The sequence below is a fragment of the Solea solea genome, chromosome 17 (assembly GCF_958295425.1).
Source record: "Solea solea chromosome 17, fSolSol10.1, whole genome shotgun sequence".
Taxonomy (NCBI): Eukaryota; Metazoa; Chordata; class Actinopteri; order Pleuronectiformes; family Soleidae; genus Solea; species Solea solea.
This window is the reverse complement of record NC_081150.1, coordinates 16,299,646-16,318,030: the sequence shown is the minus strand read 5'-3', so window position 1 is coordinate 16,318,030 and position 18,385 is coordinate 16,299,646. Positions and strand designations below refer to the sequence as shown.

At 40.5% G+C, this 18,385-nt stretch overlaps 2 protein-coding genes across 8 annotated transcripts in view; one reads left to right on the top strand and one right to left on the bottom strand.

Moving 5' to 3' along the window:
* rgs6 (regulator of G protein signaling 6) overlaps window positions 1-3,827 on the top strand; it is a 95,822-nt gene extending 91,995 nt beyond the window's left edge. The window contains exons 16-18 of one of the 2 annotated variants that reach the window (XM_058613753.1): window positions 306-395; window positions 1,042-1,095; window positions 2,155-3,827. In XM_058613753.1, the coding sequence (XP_058469736.1) occupies window positions 306-395; window positions 1,042-1,095; window positions 2,155-2,205 (195 nt within the window). In that variant the 3' untranslated portion in view covers window positions 2,206-3,827. The other variant, XM_058613754.1, reaches the window with a different exon arrangement.
* A 985-nt stretch (window positions 3,828-4,812) lies between these two features.
* The window catches only part of lama2 (laminin, alpha 2), a 192,011-nt gene continuing 178,438 nt past the window's right edge, over window positions 4,813-18,385 (bottom strand). For all 6 annotated transcript variants that reach the window (XM_058613746.1, XM_058613747.1, XM_058613749.1 and 3 more), the window contains 14 exons: window positions 16,768-16,919; window positions 16,257-16,433; window positions 14,556-14,748; window positions 12,263-12,349; window positions 9,344-9,456; window positions 8,510-8,603; window positions 8,022-8,117; window positions 7,731-7,811; window positions 7,540-7,617; window positions 7,299-7,377; window positions 7,021-7,152; window positions 6,687-6,817; window positions 6,043-6,262; window positions 4,813-5,318 (listed from right to left, as the gene is read on the bottom strand). In XM_058613746.1, coding sequence (XP_058469729.1) covers window positions 5,158-5,318; window positions 6,043-6,262; window positions 6,687-6,817; window positions 7,021-7,152; window positions 7,299-7,377; window positions 7,540-7,617; window positions 7,731-7,811; window positions 8,022-8,117; window positions 8,510-8,603; window positions 9,344-9,456; window positions 12,263-12,349; window positions 14,556-14,748; window positions 16,257-16,433; window positions 16,768-16,919 — 1,794 coding nt within the window. In that variant the 3' untranslated portion in view covers window positions 4,813-5,157. The remainder of the gene's footprint in view (window positions 5,319-6,042; window positions 6,263-6,686; window positions 6,818-7,020; window positions 7,153-7,298; window positions 7,378-7,539; window positions 7,618-7,730; window positions 7,812-8,021; window positions 8,118-8,509; window positions 8,604-9,343; window positions 9,457-12,262; window positions 12,350-14,555; window positions 14,749-16,256; window positions 16,434-16,767; window positions 16,920-18,385) is intronic.

The following is an 18,385-nucleotide window of genomic DNA, read 5'->3' as shown; positions in this document are numbered from 1 at the left end:
TGTAAACCTGTGCAAATAATTCTGATTTTGATATAAGCAAGAGAATTGTTAACTTTACCATGTGGGAATGTAGACAGCAGAAAGTATGTGTTTAGATAAACAATAAAAAAAAAACATTAAAAGAAGTTTATCTAAAATAAAATAGAAAAGCAAAAGTATCACCAACCAAAGAAGAGACGAGCCTGTGTTCAGATGTTAGTGTACCTAATAAAGTGGTCATGAGCAGAAACCCTGGTTGTAGGAGTGAGATCGACTCCTCTACAGTGTCTTTAATGACGTCTCTCACTCTCACTGTTCTATCTCAGGATCACATCTACAAACTGATGAAAAGTGACAGCTACGCTCGATTCTTACGCTCCAACATTTACCAGGATCTGCTGACGGCCAGGAAGAAAGTACGTGTTCTTTTCTTACTTTTCTCTTTTCTTTCTCAGTGTGTGCACTTAAGAAACTGCTCACTCTCCAAGGTCACTTCATAAAGAACCATTAGTGACACGTTTAAAAGGACGAAGAAAGCAGGAATGACTGAAGTTGGACCTGATTAAAGCATCTTCAGCTGTATATGATTACATCAGTTTGACGACGTGGCATAGAATGGAAAACTGAAAACCACATGGATCATTCTGAGAGTTAAGACAGAATTCAGAAGATTCAAGTTAGAATTCTGAAGATTTAAGTTAGAATTCAGAATTCTGAAGAAAATAATGCATTTTAATCCAAGATCATTAACATAATCCTGGTATGAGCACCAGGAGCGCTTTGGGGTTCAGCGTGTTGCCCTAAGACACTTTAACTCTGAGACATAGTAACTGGGAATCAAACCTGTGACCCTCTGGTTAGATATAGACCCGCTTCACCCTCAGAGACCCAGAAGAACACCAACAGCCAAACAGAGAACTGTGTGTGTGTGTGCTGTGGTCTGTGAAGACAAACACAAGCACAGGAATCATTTGTTTAAGAGAGTGTGTTTGCTCACATTAAAACACGGAAACTCTTCCCTCTTGTCCCCATTTCTTCTTCTCTGTCCCTCTGATGCTGCAGCCTGAGACAGAGCAGGGACGCCGCACCTCCCTGGAGAAGTTCACTCGCAGTGTGGTGAGTGTCCCGCTGCCTCTGGTTGTCACTCTTAAAAACCTGCATTCTTTCAAATGTCATGAATCACTGTCAACAGCGCGTCGCTTTCATGTCCCACAAAGTGACTTTTTCTTCTTTTTTTAGGGAGGAAAAAAGTAGAGCAGCAGAGGAATGAGCTGCGGCAGCTCCTGCATGACGTTATTTAACGAAACTCATGAGCCATGAAGCCTTTTCTCGTTTGAATATTCTGGTCATATTTAATTTGTACTTGCAGGGATTCTAATGTTATTGCATCATTTTGCCCGGACTTTTACTTCTGCTGCTGCTGCTGCTGCTGCTGCTCGACTCTGGCTCCTTCCCTGAGGAGACACGTCCTCATCACTCACTTTATTCACTGACACTTTGCTGAGATTTAAAACCGACTTTCTGTCACATCATTTTAAATCCAGATGCCAGAATTTAAAGACAGAGATTAAACACAATCTCTGTCTGAATTCTGAGATTTAAGTTAGAATTATGAGGAAATAATGCACAATTCTGTGAAAATAATGTAGAATTGTGACTTTTATTGTCAGAATTCTTATATAAGGCTTATTTATTTTTATTTTGTTTCAGAAATAAGTTTCATATATGGCCCTAATCCTCTTCCATAGATATCGAAGGCAGAGATTACAATTTGCAGTACAGGGATTTATGTGCGCTACAATCTTAGCTGTGCAGTTGTGTTTACCGTCTGTGTTGTTGTTGTATTTCCCCTCACACAAAGACCTGCAACAGTAACCCAAACACTGCATTTCCCTGTTGACACAATCTGACAAGAATGACCAGAATCGATAAGTAAATATTGTGTAAATCTCTTCAGACGAGCTCGGAGTCCGCGGTGACATTTTCTTTGATCATCCCTCAGCTATTACCCGCGTTATGTGGGAGACGATAAATACCCCGCACCGCTTTTAGATTCCTAACACGCTTTCTAAACAAAAATCTTTGCTCTCCTGCAGTTCTAAATCCTCAGGAAATCCTTCAAGTCGATGGCATCTCAGCATCTGTCACACTCACTGTCTCACTGTGTCGTCTCAGGGCAAGTCGCTGACGGGCAAACGGCTGACGGGCCTCATGCAGTCGTCCTGACACGGCCTGGACGACGAGTAGGAGGAAGCATGCCCGGAAGAGCTGCCTACACCTGGGGAGGAGGCGGAGGAAAAGTAGCCTGGGGCGTTTGGCTGTGGGAGGCCGGTGAGGGCACCACTGTCCAGACCGGATTGGACCGCCACCACGCTTGAAACTCCCCTAAGATTAGTTGAAGAGTACCCGACAGCATGCAATAAGTCACCTGACCTGACCTAACCCCCCCCCCAGGACAGTGCTGTCACTGTGTAGAGGACAAAACTCTTCTTAGGAGGTTTCCACTCAAAAACACCTGCACCTTAGCAGGTTCTACTGTTTCACTCTATCTATCCACACTCGTGTTCATATGGTAGCTGAAGACGCTATCGCTTTATTTTCAGTGGTGTACAAAAAAAAAAAAAAAAAATGGAATGCTTGAATGCCTTGACTGATGTCAACACAAAAGAGACTTTAAATTAACGCTGTAGCCGTTTTATTTCACCGGGGGGGGAGGATGTTAGAGTCGACTCAGTCAAGCTGCTCGCTGTCATGACGGAGAAGTAACAAACAAACTTCTTCATCAATCTGTGAGACGACACGAGATTAACCTCCGTGGGTTCAGTTTGTCAGAAAGTGACGTCGCATTTCATCCAATAACTGTTAAAGAAAACCTGCCGTATGTTCTTGTTCTGATTGCAGAGTGAATACAGCTGCTTACAGACCTGCTCTGGTTCAGTAGATGCCGCGGCTGAGACGCAGGTAAACAAGATTACGCTTTAAAACATCTGGCAGCAAAGCAGCAGCTGATTTAAGCACAACGACGGAGTGTGAGGGCCAAAAAAATGTAATCTCTCCAGAATAAAGTTGTTGAATAAATTTTATAAACCTCACGATATTATGAGAAACAAGTCGTTATATTTAAGATTGCGACCATATTCTCGATTTAAAAAAAAAAAGGTTTGGCCCTAATACTCTGTCATAATACAGAGCCCTGGAAGAGGTTATTTTGCAAGATTTCACTTCAGTGTAGATCACTTTGCAATTTAAGTAAAGGCACACTGTAATCCATGCTCTCTGCCGTCCACACACCTGCACATAGTTGCTCACTGACACATCACAGCATCCTCTTTGCTTTTAAAGTCACCTCCTCAAATGTCTGTCGCGGGCCAAACGCTGATTTTAAATCTTTGTATTTGTGGCCAATGTCAAAGTTAAACTCAGTTGGTTATGTGTTCTCCAAAGAGTTTATTTTTGTCTCTTCCAGGACTATTTTCTGTCTTCATCACCACAAAGTATTGCATCACTGTTTTTAAAAAAAAATACAATCTATTCTGTGCCGTTTGTCACAGTCAGTGTCGCCTCTGTGAGCTCACACTTTATTAATAGCCGGCTTTTCTCAGCAGCTGCACTAAATAGACAGAGGTGTAATCTTGTTGTCATTTAAGGGACAGGTTGATGCTTTTTCCCCAAAAATAACCAAACAACAAAAGGTGTTTTGCTTTAAACGAGTGAATTTGATTATTCTATCTTCTAAACATTCCACTTCAGGCTGCTGCAGTCTGACCTCTGACCATTCTTCACCTTATGTAAAGACAAGGACCGTGAAAATAATAAATGGAAAGAAAAAAATAGGAATGCACAGTGAAGAGATGCAGTCGTGAGTTCATGTGTGTGTACCTTTGATTTCTCCAGGAAATTCAACCTTATCATTATGTGACATGGAGAAATGTTGAGTTCCCTGAGGTGACGATGGGAGTCCTTTTCAACGAGCCACTACACCCTCTGTATGTAGGCCCACACTGCCCTCTAGTGCATTAGTGATGGAAGTGCAAGTAAGTGTCTCCACCACTGCTTTTTGAAACATAATTCAGAGGAAAAATACAACTAAACGAGAATCACTGACGAGAATATTGTTAAGGACATTTAAAAGTGAGGTTTTAAAGTGAATGTGATCAAACTGAGTCAGTGATGATATAACAAAAACTAAAAAGTACTGTCATCAAACGTAATTTAATTATATACTGGGCTGAATAATTAATCCAATTAGCAAATTGTGAAAACTACAATCTAATCAGTCTATGTTTTTAAATTCTCCTCCTTTGTGTTGCATTAAAACTCTTGAAACGTCAATACTTACTCATAAATATCATGTAGAATATCCCACATGTCCCTAATTAAAGCGTTTTTCAGGGATAAAAGGAGGACAGGACAAATGTGTGCGATGCAATATCAAAGAGTATATTTCAGAGAAAGAAAGAAACAAGCTTCTCACTTATAGATTATTTTAGCCACACCATGCCGAATAAGCCGTAAACCTTGTACCATTTACATTTTTGGCCACGGAAGGGAGAACAAAACCTCAGATTTTCCTACTGATAATAAAATTGTGGAATGTTATTTGCTTACATGTGGGAGCTGGCAAATGTAAGGACTTCAGATTCTGTGTTAAATAACAAATGAGGACAAGGCTTAAGAAGGAGAAAAGCAGAAAAATCAAAGAAATACGACATCGTTTTTCATTCATGAACAAAATGTCACATCTTGAAGACTTTAGGTTTTTTAATGAGTACCTGCAGTCACAGTACGGGTCAAAGCTCCTTTCACAAAAACACTGTGAGGCTTTAGTTTGTAGCCATTATAGATTTATTGAACTGGTCTTACATTGTACAAAATGTCAGGGTCTCATAATGAAAGTGTGAGGGCGGAAGAACAATTCTTAGTCTTGCTTTATAGGAACTGCACAGGGAGACATTTTAGTTACTTTGAAAATAAGTAGGTACTTGCAATGTCCATATGTTTTTGGCTTGTAGTTTAACACAAAGGAATTGTGAGGTCTTAGATGTTTAAAAACATAATTTAATCATAGACGGGGGGGTCACTTTTATATTAAAAATCTGCCTGTTGCCTCTTCAAAGATGTGTGTGTTGGATTAGTGGAAACAAAAGGAGGGGGATCATTATGATCAGTTAGTACCGGTTAGGCTGCCACAGCAGGACAGGAGAGAGGCTGCACTCCTTTAATCTCCAGAGCCTTGTTGAAGTGCACGTCCATGGTTTTAGAAGCCTTGGTGATCCTAAGGTTCCTCATGCAACCGCCGAAGGACGTGCTGGTTGAAAGAGCTGCCTGACGAACTCCACCTGAAAGTAAGAAATGACGCGACATAACATTTTGAATCTTCCATGTTGAGCAGTGATATAATGTACATGTACATTTATGGTCTAGTGGTGTGAGTGCAACAAATGGGCGACTGTGTTCACCTATCCTTTATCTGCAGGTTCAGCCTCATTGTCTATTTGCCAAGCATGCTAGTGAACTACAGAGGCTTTCACAACTTTCTCCTTCTCAGTTTGTCTGTTAGTGTAGAGCCATTCTTTGTTTACATAGTTCGGTTCAGGCTGCTGGAGGAAAAGCAAGGCCCGTGAGATAAGTACATATTTAGAGCTTGTTCTAATGCTACAAAAAACAAACTTTATTTTTTTAGTTTACTTTGTTATGGACCTTTTCCATTTGGGATATGGTTCTTTTTTTAGTACTTGCTTTAGCGAGGTTTCAAGAAAGTCACCAGACTCATCTGTTAAATATTGAGATTTTAGACATTTTACCTTATTAATTGTACACATTTTCAGTACACATTTTCAGGATTGTTAAGTCTTTTAAACTGATCTACAGTTCGGCATTGTTCCCTATGACTCTTCCCATGGAACCTCGCCAGGGCAGATACTATCGCTAATGGAAAAGGGGCGACAGTAATGGGAAACGATACCAAACCAAGTGGAGTCGAGCCAAATTGTGCCGGAAGTGTATGTAGGACCTGTGATTAGCTTCCATTTTGAAATAAAGTGTGTCAGAAGGCGGTCATACTTGGATATCCTCCCACGTAGATGGGGTCGTTGGTGTCGCAGGTGTTGGAGCGTGCATTCGGACTCTCCGCTTGGCTCTGCTTCCTGTCGACCACCAGCTCCGCCCTGTGGCGGTTTTTGTTGGCAGTGACAGAGTGCCACTCGCCATCGCAGAAGCCCTCTCCCTCGGGCATGTGCTCAGCTGTGAATCGTCCAGCTCCGTTGTCAACATGGAAGAGCAGCTACAGGGAGGAGAAGGGACATGAGAAGAGCTCAGCAATGCAGTTATCATCAGTCTACAGCATTAATAACAATATTAGTAACATTTTCATATGTCTGTGCGTGGCTGGGTTAGCTTGTAACTTACTAGAGTGTCAAAGGGGAGCCGTTAGTGTGGCTCTGTCCACAAATTAATCTGTAATATCTGACTGTTTTATGAGGCAGATTATTTATTGGATGGCAGCACTTATGTTCTAATCCATCCAATTTTGTATTGTATTGTACACAAATTACAATAACTTTTCACGAGACAGCTACTCATGCTGCTGGCTGTTGCTTCAATATTTGATTGGTATTGATTTTCTCTCCTAACGTCCTCCGACTGAAAACAAATAAATGTGTTACTAACACAAATGTCAAACTCTTTCTTAAAGCACTATTACGTACCTTGCCCTCGACGATTTCTAGTCCGATTCCATCGTTGGCTTGGTTACTGACGGCCAAAAGAACTCCGTTGGTTCTGCTTGTTCTGAACTCTAATTCTATTGACACGTCCAGACCCACTCTGTAGGAAGCCACTGCACAAAGGAGGAGAGAGGAGGTTCACTTTTACTGAAGAATGTGTCGCTAATATCTTCCAAACCTGGTCTGGACTTTAGCTGGAGTTACACTAGATGATACATGAGGTCTTGTTAAATGCATGCATTACGATATGTGGGTTAGCATTTAATCCAGAAATACAGAAAATTCCCAGTATGTAGGCAAAAGTAACCGATCTCACCTGCTTTCAGGAAGCCAGTGCCTTCAAAATAGGTGCCCGTCTCCGTGGCAACAAAGCATCTTCCTACCATTTGACTAGCGGTGGGTGTGGCCATGTCCAGTTTAAAGTCTTCGATGGCGGCCTCAGAGCGACCTGGACAAGGACAGGGGATAAAGATGCTGTTGCAAAGCTATATTTGATATTAAATCCATAATAACAAAAATAAGTTATTGACAGTATTGTGAATGTTGCATAACTTTTATCTTGCCTGAGGAACAACATCAACATGAGTCATTTACCTGGAGTGGCTGGCTTCGTGCTCACGGCACCTCCCACCATTTTCAGGTTACGGATGCATCCGTTGATACTATAGAGAATCTGAAAACAGGAAAAGGAGAGCGTGTGAACATTTCAAACAGTGTCACTGCTAGTGACGCTATTCACAGTAGCTGCTGCAGATATTATCACTATCTTGAGGAAATAAGACATCCTATTGTAAAAAAAAAGAAAAGTAGGTTGTGTATGTATCTGTGTTCTTACCGGTCCGATTCTCCTGGTTGTATAGTTTTGAGGTAATCCACCAACGTACAGTATTCCCACCACGTCCAACAAGTCAGCCTGACAAAAACACACACAATTAAAACCATCCATCATGTGTTTTAATAAAAATTAAATGTAAACGATTGCATCTGCACGTACATGTGTCAATATAAAAAAACTCATTGTCAAACCTTTTTAGGACTAATCATCTGTTTACTGTATCGTCCATCAACCATGAGAAGACCTCTCTGCTTGTTACGACTCACACGGATCTGAGGAAACAAGAGAAGCAAAGAGTTGGAGAATATAATGTACCAAACTGTGCAAACCTACACTCGGAGTCTGGTTTTGGACTAGGAATAATCTGGACAATCTGTTTTCACTACTGTGATTGTTACTACATGTTTTTTTTAAATGAAAATCGACTGCCTGGTACGGATAAATGAAGTTGTGTTGAATATTAAATCATTAAATCCCATTACCTTGTGCCAGTTCCCATCGTTGATGGAGAAGGGAACGCAGCCAGAAATGTTCCCATGGCCGAGATCATAACCAAGACAAACCTGTCCGTCCTTGATCTGCAGGGAGAGCGAGAGACGTTACAAACAAAAGATCTTTTACAAATGAATCCAGCTTTAGAGGAAAAGAACACATGTATGTTTATATTCCATTTGTATGACTACAACCAGACTTTTAAATTACAGTACACATGTAAACACGTGAGCCTGACTAAAAGGGCACTACTTCAAATTTCTCAAAGTCAGACTAACACACAGTACCGTGTAACACCGAATAATGTTCAAAATGCTAACAAACAGCCGCAAGCTGAACCAGAAATCGCTTGATATTAAATTAAAGTGGTGTAATGCCACCTAGCCTAACTGACGTGGACACACTTCATTAAAAGAAAAATCCATGTGAGCGTAGTATCGACTGTGCATGTAAAAGTACTGAGTGGGTGGACAGATACCTGTATGGTCACAAAATCAGCATGGTTGATTCTCGCCATGTAGAGAACGAGCCCAGACTCCTCCTCTGTCCTCAGCTCAAACTCTAATATAAGCCTGACACACATATGGAAACACAAGAGTTAAACATTCGCTATAATAAGGTTGTTTTCATCCCCATATGTAATATGTCTGACATTGGTAAACAAGCTGACACACAAGTTGCAGAGAACATCCACCAAGTGGACACCCAACACCCAATATCTTTGGGTAACATACTGCCGCTTTTCACTCCATCCATTAGTAAAGCTGGTGGATCAACACAGAGCCTGAAAAACATAGAGAAACTCTTTTCTTGTCCAGTCTGTATCGTACACTATGTCCTCATTTTTCCTCGTTGTGTATTGAGGGCTGGTCCAGGCAACAACGTGTTCACCCTTTTGACACATTCTCACTCATTCAATCAAACATAAATCCCTGGGTTTTACACAGCCATACATCTGTCTTGTGAGAAATCTGATCCTGTCTTAACTATCCCTCACTCAACTTGTGTTTTCCTTCAATTATTTACAACATGGGTCCATGGTGTGGGATCCAAGGAAGAAGCAAAACAACATACCCACACATCCACAGTGTTTAAAATTCTGCGTGTTCTGAGTGAAAACACTATTTGCCTCTTGGCATTTCTATTGCATTCCTTCGGTCACTTCTGTGTTGATACCTTTAAGGTTTCACATAAATCTGTCATTGCAAAACAAAGACAGAAATCTGTGAAATACAAAAACAAATGCAGCATAAACATATCCTAAAATACAGCGCTAGAAGGGATTCAACAATTTAAAAACAAGAGCATTCACCTCTCTCTGACTTTGGCGTCATCAAAGGCAAAGCTCATGTGGCTGTTCCTGGTGAGTCCAAACTGATAGGCCTTCTCGAGCGCTGTCGGGGCCACAGCTGATGCACAGGAATCCTGGAGATTGGACATAACATGTCAGTTACACTGACAGGGTTTCACCACATTGCTCCTATTGCCTCTTGTCAACAGGAACCTTAACACCAGAGCAGAACATACGTCAATCAAACTAATAAGGTCTCTGCCTATGATGTGCAGGGAGCTGGAGGGGCGGCTGCTCACAAAGGAAGTCACTGGTTAGTCCTTCAAAATAGAATGTGAAGAATTAGGTAAATAAAAATGAATCAAGTCAATCAAGATTAATGTAAAAACTGTTTACTGTAATAGCAGTATGATAAAGGAATAAGAAAGTATTTCAAATACTATCAATTAAAAACAAATCTGACTGTGATCACACTTCATACAATCATCAAACCTTCTCTCATTTTAATATTTCTTGCGCCACATTTAATTTCATCTAAACCAAACAGCAGTGACAAGAGTCTGACTCCTGTTTGGTTTGGGTTTTATTCTCAGCAGGGTAAATAAAATCACTGGTACTTTGTGCTCTTCCCAGCACGCAGTTCCACCAGAGACCACAAGGTGTTAGTGTTGTAATGCATGTCAAGTCATCTCTGGTGAATGAGTTTTCCTCCTCTTTCTTCTCTTCCACTGGCCTCTGCTACACTCCTCTCACTTCTACATGTACTCCTCCTTTTTTCTCATTTATGTTGTCCTCCCATCTGCTATTATGCTCCTGACCTTTTCAGTCCTTTATTCTCATTTACTTCTTTACTTCCTACTCTCTTTGATAGTAACTCCTTCTCTGTTCTTCATTGAAACTCCTCTCCCTTCATCATCTTTTCTCCTCTATCCTTTAATATCCCATTTTCTACTCCCATCAGCTATTTTCATTGCTCTTCTTTACTGTCCTCTCAAACCCGTCTCCTCTCCCCTCCAATCTTTTTTTTTATTTTCACCTTTCCTGTACTCCTGTCCCCTCCTTCCCCTTTTTCTTTCTTCATGTTTCTCCTCTTCCACTTCTTACAAATCGTTTTCTAATTTTCTCTCCCTCCGCCTCTTTGCACCTAGTGTCTCCTGCTTTAAATGTATAGAAATTCTCATTTTCTCCCTTATTCTTCCTTCTCCTTTTGTATCCACCAACATTCATATTTTACTCTTTTCCAATTTTGTTTACTTTTCATTTGTTTTCTCCTGCTTTATGACCTGCTGTATCACTCCACCACCTTCTTTCCCATTCCCACACAGAAACATTGGCAGTGTAACAACAAAAACAGAGTTAAATCCACTCTGATATAATGTTAAATTAACTATTTGAATATTAAAGGAACACTAAAAGAGTTAAATGTTACACTATTACAGTGCATTTAATCAGAACTGGTGTTAAATCAACTATTTTACTGTGTTACTGTGTGTATATTACTACTGTTCTTGGTCTTCCCTTTTGCTTTTTTCCCTATCATCCCCTCATATCTCTTCTTTCTCTCCTCAGCTTAACTACTTTGTATTATACTCCACTAACTTCACCAATCCTCTCCTTTATACATGTCTTTTTATTTCTGTCTTTCCCTAACTTCCTCCTCTTATGAGTGTGTATGTTTGTCTCAATCTCCTCTCTCTCCTCTTGTTCTCTTTCAGGTAAAGACATTCCCCACACCGTGACCTTGCTTTGTTACAGCTGACACTCACCTCTTATCGTGCTCTGTCCTCATACCTGCTCAACCCCTCTTTTTCCCCATCTTTCTCCTTTTCTCTCCGTCTAACAAAAGGAACACGTCACTTGCTCAGAAGCCCTTTCCTTCCATCTTCTTTAATTCCTAGCCCACTTCCTCTCCTCCGTATTTCCATTAAGCCAACAAAAGGCAAGTGCCACTCTGTTCAGAAAGACTCTCCGCTCTTCCTCCATGGCTGCACCTTTTCTTTCTGTCCTCTAACCTCTTTCATCCACCTCTTCCGCCCTCCCTTTCTCTCTTCCCCCGAGTCTTTCCATTAAGCCAACAATGGGAAAACCATCTTCCATTGAGACCGGCTAGTCTTTGGTTGGAGGTCACACCAACACAATTTAGTTGTAATTTTTGTATGAGTATGAGTGTATGAAGGTAAAGACAAGACTGTGTTTGTGTGTGTCGTAGAGTTGCCACCACTCAAAGTCCACGCTCTGCTGATTGTGTCGAAGTTGTTAGAGAAGTGAGAGAGGAATGTTTTTCTGCTCAACTCATAACCCATTTACAGGCTTGTACCTTAAGCTCACGTCATCACTTAATCCAGAAGAAGCTGTCATCTCTGAGCTCAATCTACAGAGTTACAGTCACGGGTTAAAGGGCAAAGTGTCTGAAAAGATATAGCTGTGATGTGGGTCAGCAACAGTCTCAACACTTCAACACAAGAGTACTCAATGCTTAGGGTTCTCTTTACTCATCATAAGTGATGCCATGACCTCTTGTACTAAGCAGGTAACCCGTGGCAGCTCAAGTAGAGCTGGTCAGCAACTGTAAAAATGTTAAGTATGTACTTAGTTTTATCATCATTCAGCACTTGACCTGCAGTGTCACTGCGTCGGTTCTTTCTCGGCGCCTTCAACGATAGACCGCAGATAATGATTTAGCTGAAAACGACCTTAAATATCTCTGTTCACCTTCTGTCAAACACCAAAAAGCAGGTAGACAAAAATTAGCAAGTGGCTAACTGGTGAATGGAGGGGAGAATTCCGCCACTTTAGAGCACAGGAGCTGGAGATACAACAATGACAACAGGCGAGTATGTTCGTATGGTGGCCAGAAATAATATCTGCCCCAAAAAGAGCTCAAATTTGAGGTCAGATTTTAATACCCGTGTGTTTGTGTGTGAGTGTGTGTGTGTATACCAAGTCAGCCCTGGGGTCCGGTTTGGCAGTGGTCTGGGCTGTAGCAGCAGTGGGTGTAGCAGCAGGAGGGGCAGGGGGCGTGGCCTCCTGCGGGTCAGCAGTCAGGGAGTCAGAAGGAAGTGGATTAGTGGCAGCCACGCAGCCAAACATGGCAGCAGTGAAAAGCACACATGAGCATGACGGGCCATGATGTTCAGAAGATGAAATGTCAAAGATGCTGAAGTAAGGAGTAAAGACTTGTAGACTTGTTGAAGCGTAATAGCTATGACGGACACTTCATGATTGTATAAAACAGACTCTTGTTTGGTTCCCTTGTTTTACTCGGACCATGATACATTGCTGCTCTGTAAAGAAGTGACAACCCGTTTTCTACAATTCTACATTTTAAAGCTGAGAATCTTTATTTGTCAATGATGATTTTCCATGAGCCAGGATCCAAAAGGCTAGTTAGAGGCAGTTGTGACAACACCAATGAAAAAAGTAAAATGTCACACTTGTATAGTCCTAACAGAACTTGTTCAAGCTGACCTCTAAACTGATGCTCACAACTCTCTGGAGAATCACGATTCATGAGTGGAGACTATTTTGACAGAGGAGAGGGAGAAGCCTCTTTCTTCAAGCAAATGCTAAGGCTGTTGTTTATTGTCAACTATAATTACTTCTTCACTTGAAGCAATATCCCTTGCTGGTGATGAAAACACATCACAACTTCCACAAACTATGAGTGGAGCTCTGTCACTTCATCCAGCCTCACAACACTTCAAAAATAGAAATAAAAATATATTATTTAGCCAACAACAGTGGTTCCCGAAAGGGTCCTGTGGGCGCCTTGTGGATGGGCCTCAGGTTGCCACATGATCCATGTATTTCTATGTTTATTCTATATTTTTAACCACATTTTATCTGATGAATCAACATGGCAAGTGCTAAACTAATCAATTTCATTTAAAATAAGGAAAAATTAAGGGATAAAAGATGTTGTGGATTAAAAACCTCTGAAAACTACAGCGCTATGTAAAAAATATTATTTAAAAAAAAAAGGCTTGTTATAAAGCAATTAAGCCTAGCAACACAATATAAAAAAACATTGAATATTGAAATAAACAGCTTATATTTACACCCTAGTTAGTGTTTCAATTTGACATATAAACATGAATTAATCTTTTTTTTATATATATATATATATATATATGTGTTGTTAAAGTTAAAGGAATTTCACTTGAATAAGAACAGCTTAGAATAATTTTACTAACATAGGCAGGACTTCTCTGTAGTATAAAGCTGTGATGTTGGATTAAAAAAGCTAAACAAAATATCTACTTTTCTTTACATTGAAGTATGGTGAGACATTTGCTTGTATTCTGGCTGTAAAATACTTCTACTTGAAGAGTCAATAACATTCACAGTAGACGTGAAAAACTAAATGTGACTAATAAAGATAGTTTCCTTGCTTACAGGGTCTGAAATAAGCTCCCATTTTCACTTAAACTGTGGTTGGGACTGAAAAACTGTGACTTTACACAGACTGGGTTCTATATCACGGAGCAGATGAACTTCCAGCTCATAAAGCAACAAACCACAGAGTTATAGCTACACAGGCGAAGCTCTTTGGCTCTGTGCTTCATGATCAATGTCCTTTAAGAGGCGTAGTTTAGCAGGTAACTGGGTAACTGATAACCTATGACTGCTGTAGGACCTGTAATATATTAAATACACAAAATATATCTTGACTATTAGATTCGAGTATGAAAATGAATGACTCGCTGCCTGCCACCGTCCTAGCATACAGTGGCTAAACGTTAGCCGAGAGTGTTTTGGCACCTGCAGGCTCATAAAGCATAAACGGCATGCACAGTTAGAGTTGCGTAGTGGCTCTGCACTGTAAGACAAGCTGCCAGAGGAAGAGTTTAGTAGCTCAAGGCTAAAGGGACTATAAAGAAAAGTTAATGGGCTGTACAACTGCTGTATGATGAAACGCTAAGCTAACACGGCGAGGCCACGGCTGCATTTCATCAGAGGGAAATGGGAGTGTGTTTGTGTGAGCATGTGTGAATGCGAGAGAATAAGAGCATGTTGGAGTGAGGCATGTGTGCACTTAACATGAGTGCATATTAGTACAGTATGTCCATTTAACTGTGTGCTTTCCATGTACAAGTGATAAATACACATGTCAACAGCTTTAAACTAGGATGCAAAATTAAAAAGATTAAAAAAAGTGCATTATGTTATGTCCACAAGAAAACCAATGCCAGTGGAGTTCTTGTGTTTTCCCATGTTAATATTGGCCACTTACAGCAGGAGGCTCTAGAGGTGGGGCTGGGGTCAGTGGAGGACGATGTGGCTCCTCCTGCTTCTCCTCCTGCTTCTCCTCCTTTTCTTCCTTTTCTTCCTCTGGCAGAGGAGGTAGAAGTGGTTCGGGGGCGAGACTGGGACACTGGCCGATTTCAGCATTCTCGAAAGACACCGGCTGGGAGAAGTCTGAGAGGCTGCAAGGTGGACAGGCAATTATTTTTACCATTAAACTGTTTAGCCGACACTGACTAACTGTGCTAAAACATGGCTTAAACTCCATATTTAGAAAAACAACAGAATGGTAATGTGATAATTAACTATTTTTATGTAAGAGTTGAACTGAGGAGATCAATACATCTGTGGCTTTAGAAATTAGTGCAACAACACAAGGACATAGTTTCACAATTAAATATTAAAAAAAAAACACATGTTGCAACTTTCTACTTGTATGTGAACACTATGCAATATATATTATTAGTGAATAAAAACCTAAACTTAATATAAATGAATACATTTGTTTCACGTTCAGTTGCATGGTCATAGGTGAGGGCTACAGTGCACTGACAAGGTTTCTATTATTTAGTATTCTATTATATTAGTATGACCATGTGAAGGTGACATGACATATAATGAGATCTATTTGCAGTAAATTAATAGAATAGACTTGGACACATACTGACAGAGAGGTGAAGTTACAGCTGCGGGAGTGAAAGGGTTGAAATGAGGTGCGCGATAATAAACAGACATGAACATAAACACTCACAGAGATAAGAGAGGAGTGTAATATGAGTTATGAGTGTATTTATGATGTCAGACAGCTCTATTACTGTTGTTCTAGCACAAAGAGACATCCGCTTTATGGTTACAATCATCAAAAACAGCATCATCATGACCTCCGGCAATCATTAAATACGTTTAAACCCATCCGTATATGGAGGTCTATATCGAGCCCGTCGTCCACTGCCAGCAATCGTAACTGGACGATCATTAGAACAAAAAGCTAGAGCTGTTGTGTCAGTATTGCTACTGGAGGTTTAAGGTCAACATATTAAATTACTGGTAAAGGAACGTGAAGTGAAGTGCCTCAGTGTCAGCGGCTAAGATTCAAAACAGAAAGTTGATTGTTTATTTGCTGCACATTTATCTTGCTGTGATAGCGCACTGAAAATAAATGAGTACTTTCCTTTAAATTATTTTGTGATCAGATCACAGTAAAGCCTGAGAGGTGTGGAATCTTTTTGTCAACAAAGGTATCAGGTTTTAGAGATGCATTGCAACAGTTTGGAGTTAATCTAGCAACAAAATATGATGAATATTTATGGAAAATTTAAATAAGCAGATTAGTTTTGAAACATTTTAGTTTCAAGAAAGACAATATTATAACTGCCTGTTTAAATTAATAGACAACTACACTGGATGTGGTCCCAGTCAGGGCCATTTTCTCCGGTACTCGGGTTTCCTCTCACATGTCCAAAAACATGCAGATGTTAATTGGACACTCTGTCCGTAGGGGTGAGTGTGTGACTGAATGGATGTTTGCCTCTTTATGTTGGCCCTGACCGTGAATCGACTGGCGACCTGTCCAGTGTGTGTGTCCGGCCTTTTGCCCTATGTCAGCTGGGATTGGCACCAGCAGCCATGCGACCCTCATGGAGAGGATAAAGCGGTAGACAATGGAATGGTAAGACTGGATGTTACGTACATTGAGTTGACCATAAGGTTCCAAATGCAACCTTGGAATGGGATGTTGACTCTGTTGGATGTCTGCTCCACTTCTACAGAAATACCACCCAGGAAGATGCGCTGCAAGCTTATAGGTTGATCGTTGGGAAGTGTTGCCTCCCTCTTGGCCTCCTCATCAACTTGGACTGCAAATGATCTGGTAATAAACAAACATATATATGTATTATACTTATATTGAGATATATACATAGAACATATATATATATATATACATATATGTGTGTATATACATATATGTGTGTATATATACAGTATATATATATACAGTATATATATATATACATATATAAATAAATATATACCATTACATTTACCGTCTAATATTATTGTGACTTATTCGCTTCCACATAAGGAAGGCAGGTCTCCATAATGCGAGGATTAAATCCCCAGAACATGAGTTAACACCAAAGAATGACCGTTGCAGAGGAAAGAATCATAAACACAGAATGAGCAGACACACAAACACTGACCTGCCAGCCAGCCGCTCTATGCGCAGTGAGTGCTCCTTCCCATCATTCAGTATGCCTTGCTCAGGTCGCCTGATGACACGACGTGGACTATGGTGGCCCGTGAAAACCAAAACCTCCAGAGAGCCTTTGTTCAGCATGACAGAGAGGTAGGGCTGCAGGAGTCACAGATAAAGTTTATTAGCTGCACAAATCTGTACAGCCAAACTACTCTCAGGACACAGAGGGACAGAAAACATGAAATTGAGAAGGAAAAGTTCATAAAGGTGTGCAAGAGAAGGGTTGTGAATATAGAAACTTTATAGACCATACAGCAGTGAATCCAAACACTGTTTTTTTTTGGGTCCCCAAACAAATTTGCACAATTTTCCCAACCTTTCATAGTTAAGATTTATGTGTAAAGGCTTTAAATAATATGTATAAAATTACATTCTAATTTATTTCCCAAACATCTGTTATAAATTATTATTTTACCTATTTAAAATATTAGATTAGATATGGCCGTAAATTAGTAGCTACATTATGCACAAATACAACTTAAGAAATTAAGTGAAGAGAGTGAAGAGAAAGGACAGTTAAAGGACATTCAAAGATCCTTAAGAACATTGTAATGTTGAGTAGATGTGGATGTAATCTACACCCATGTTAAAGTACCAATTTATTTGGTGTATAACCAAGAAAACTTTGTGGAACTAGATTAATAAATAATAAAAGGACATTAATAATAAATGTTTACTTGCATCAAAATGATTTATCAAACAAGAAATGGGCTTGTTTCATACTATTAGTAATAATGCTGTGCTTGACTTCAACTCTCCATCCATGTCACAATTATGAGAGGGAAAAAGAAGGAGCACTGGGAGAAAAGAGAAAGGACGTGAAAAGGCAAACACAGGGGAGGAAAGACAGAAGCGCAAAGAAACGGTAAAATGGAAAGTGGGAGGTTGATGTGGGGGTATATGAAGAGAAACTGGGGGCAAATGAAAGAGGCAGGAGAAGGGAGAGCAGAGAGGAAAGGATAACAAGAGATGAGAGGAATGGAGAGGAGAGGATAATAGGGGGAAGAGATGAGAGGGCAGAGAGCAAAACAGAGAGACAGAGACGGGGAGAGAGAGACGGAGGAAGAGAGAGGCAGGCAGAGAGGTGCTAGAGAGCAGTGGTGCAGGGTCAGGCTAATTTGAATTTTAATTCACTGTGTGCCAGAGGGTGAAGTGGGAGACAATTTACCACCTGAAAATGGAATTTCAATTTGAGGTCGGGGACAAATTGAACTGAGATGTAGCTACAACATGCCTCTCGCTTCGCTGTCTCGCGCACACACACGCACTTTCACACACAGATACAGAGGCACGCACACACACATGGTGCACAGTTGCAAACACGTGTCGCACATGCAGACAACAGCACATGAACTCACACGCACACACAAGTTTATATAGTGAAAGAAAAATGAACAAAGACATGCCTACAGACACAAACACATGTATACAAGCACGAAAGCAAATATGGAGCAGGCTGTGGAGCTAACGTGCATACTAACACCTTTACATGCTCTAAGCAATGTTCACGACAAAGATAATCATGTGGGCCTACACTTCACACAAAAACACACACACACACG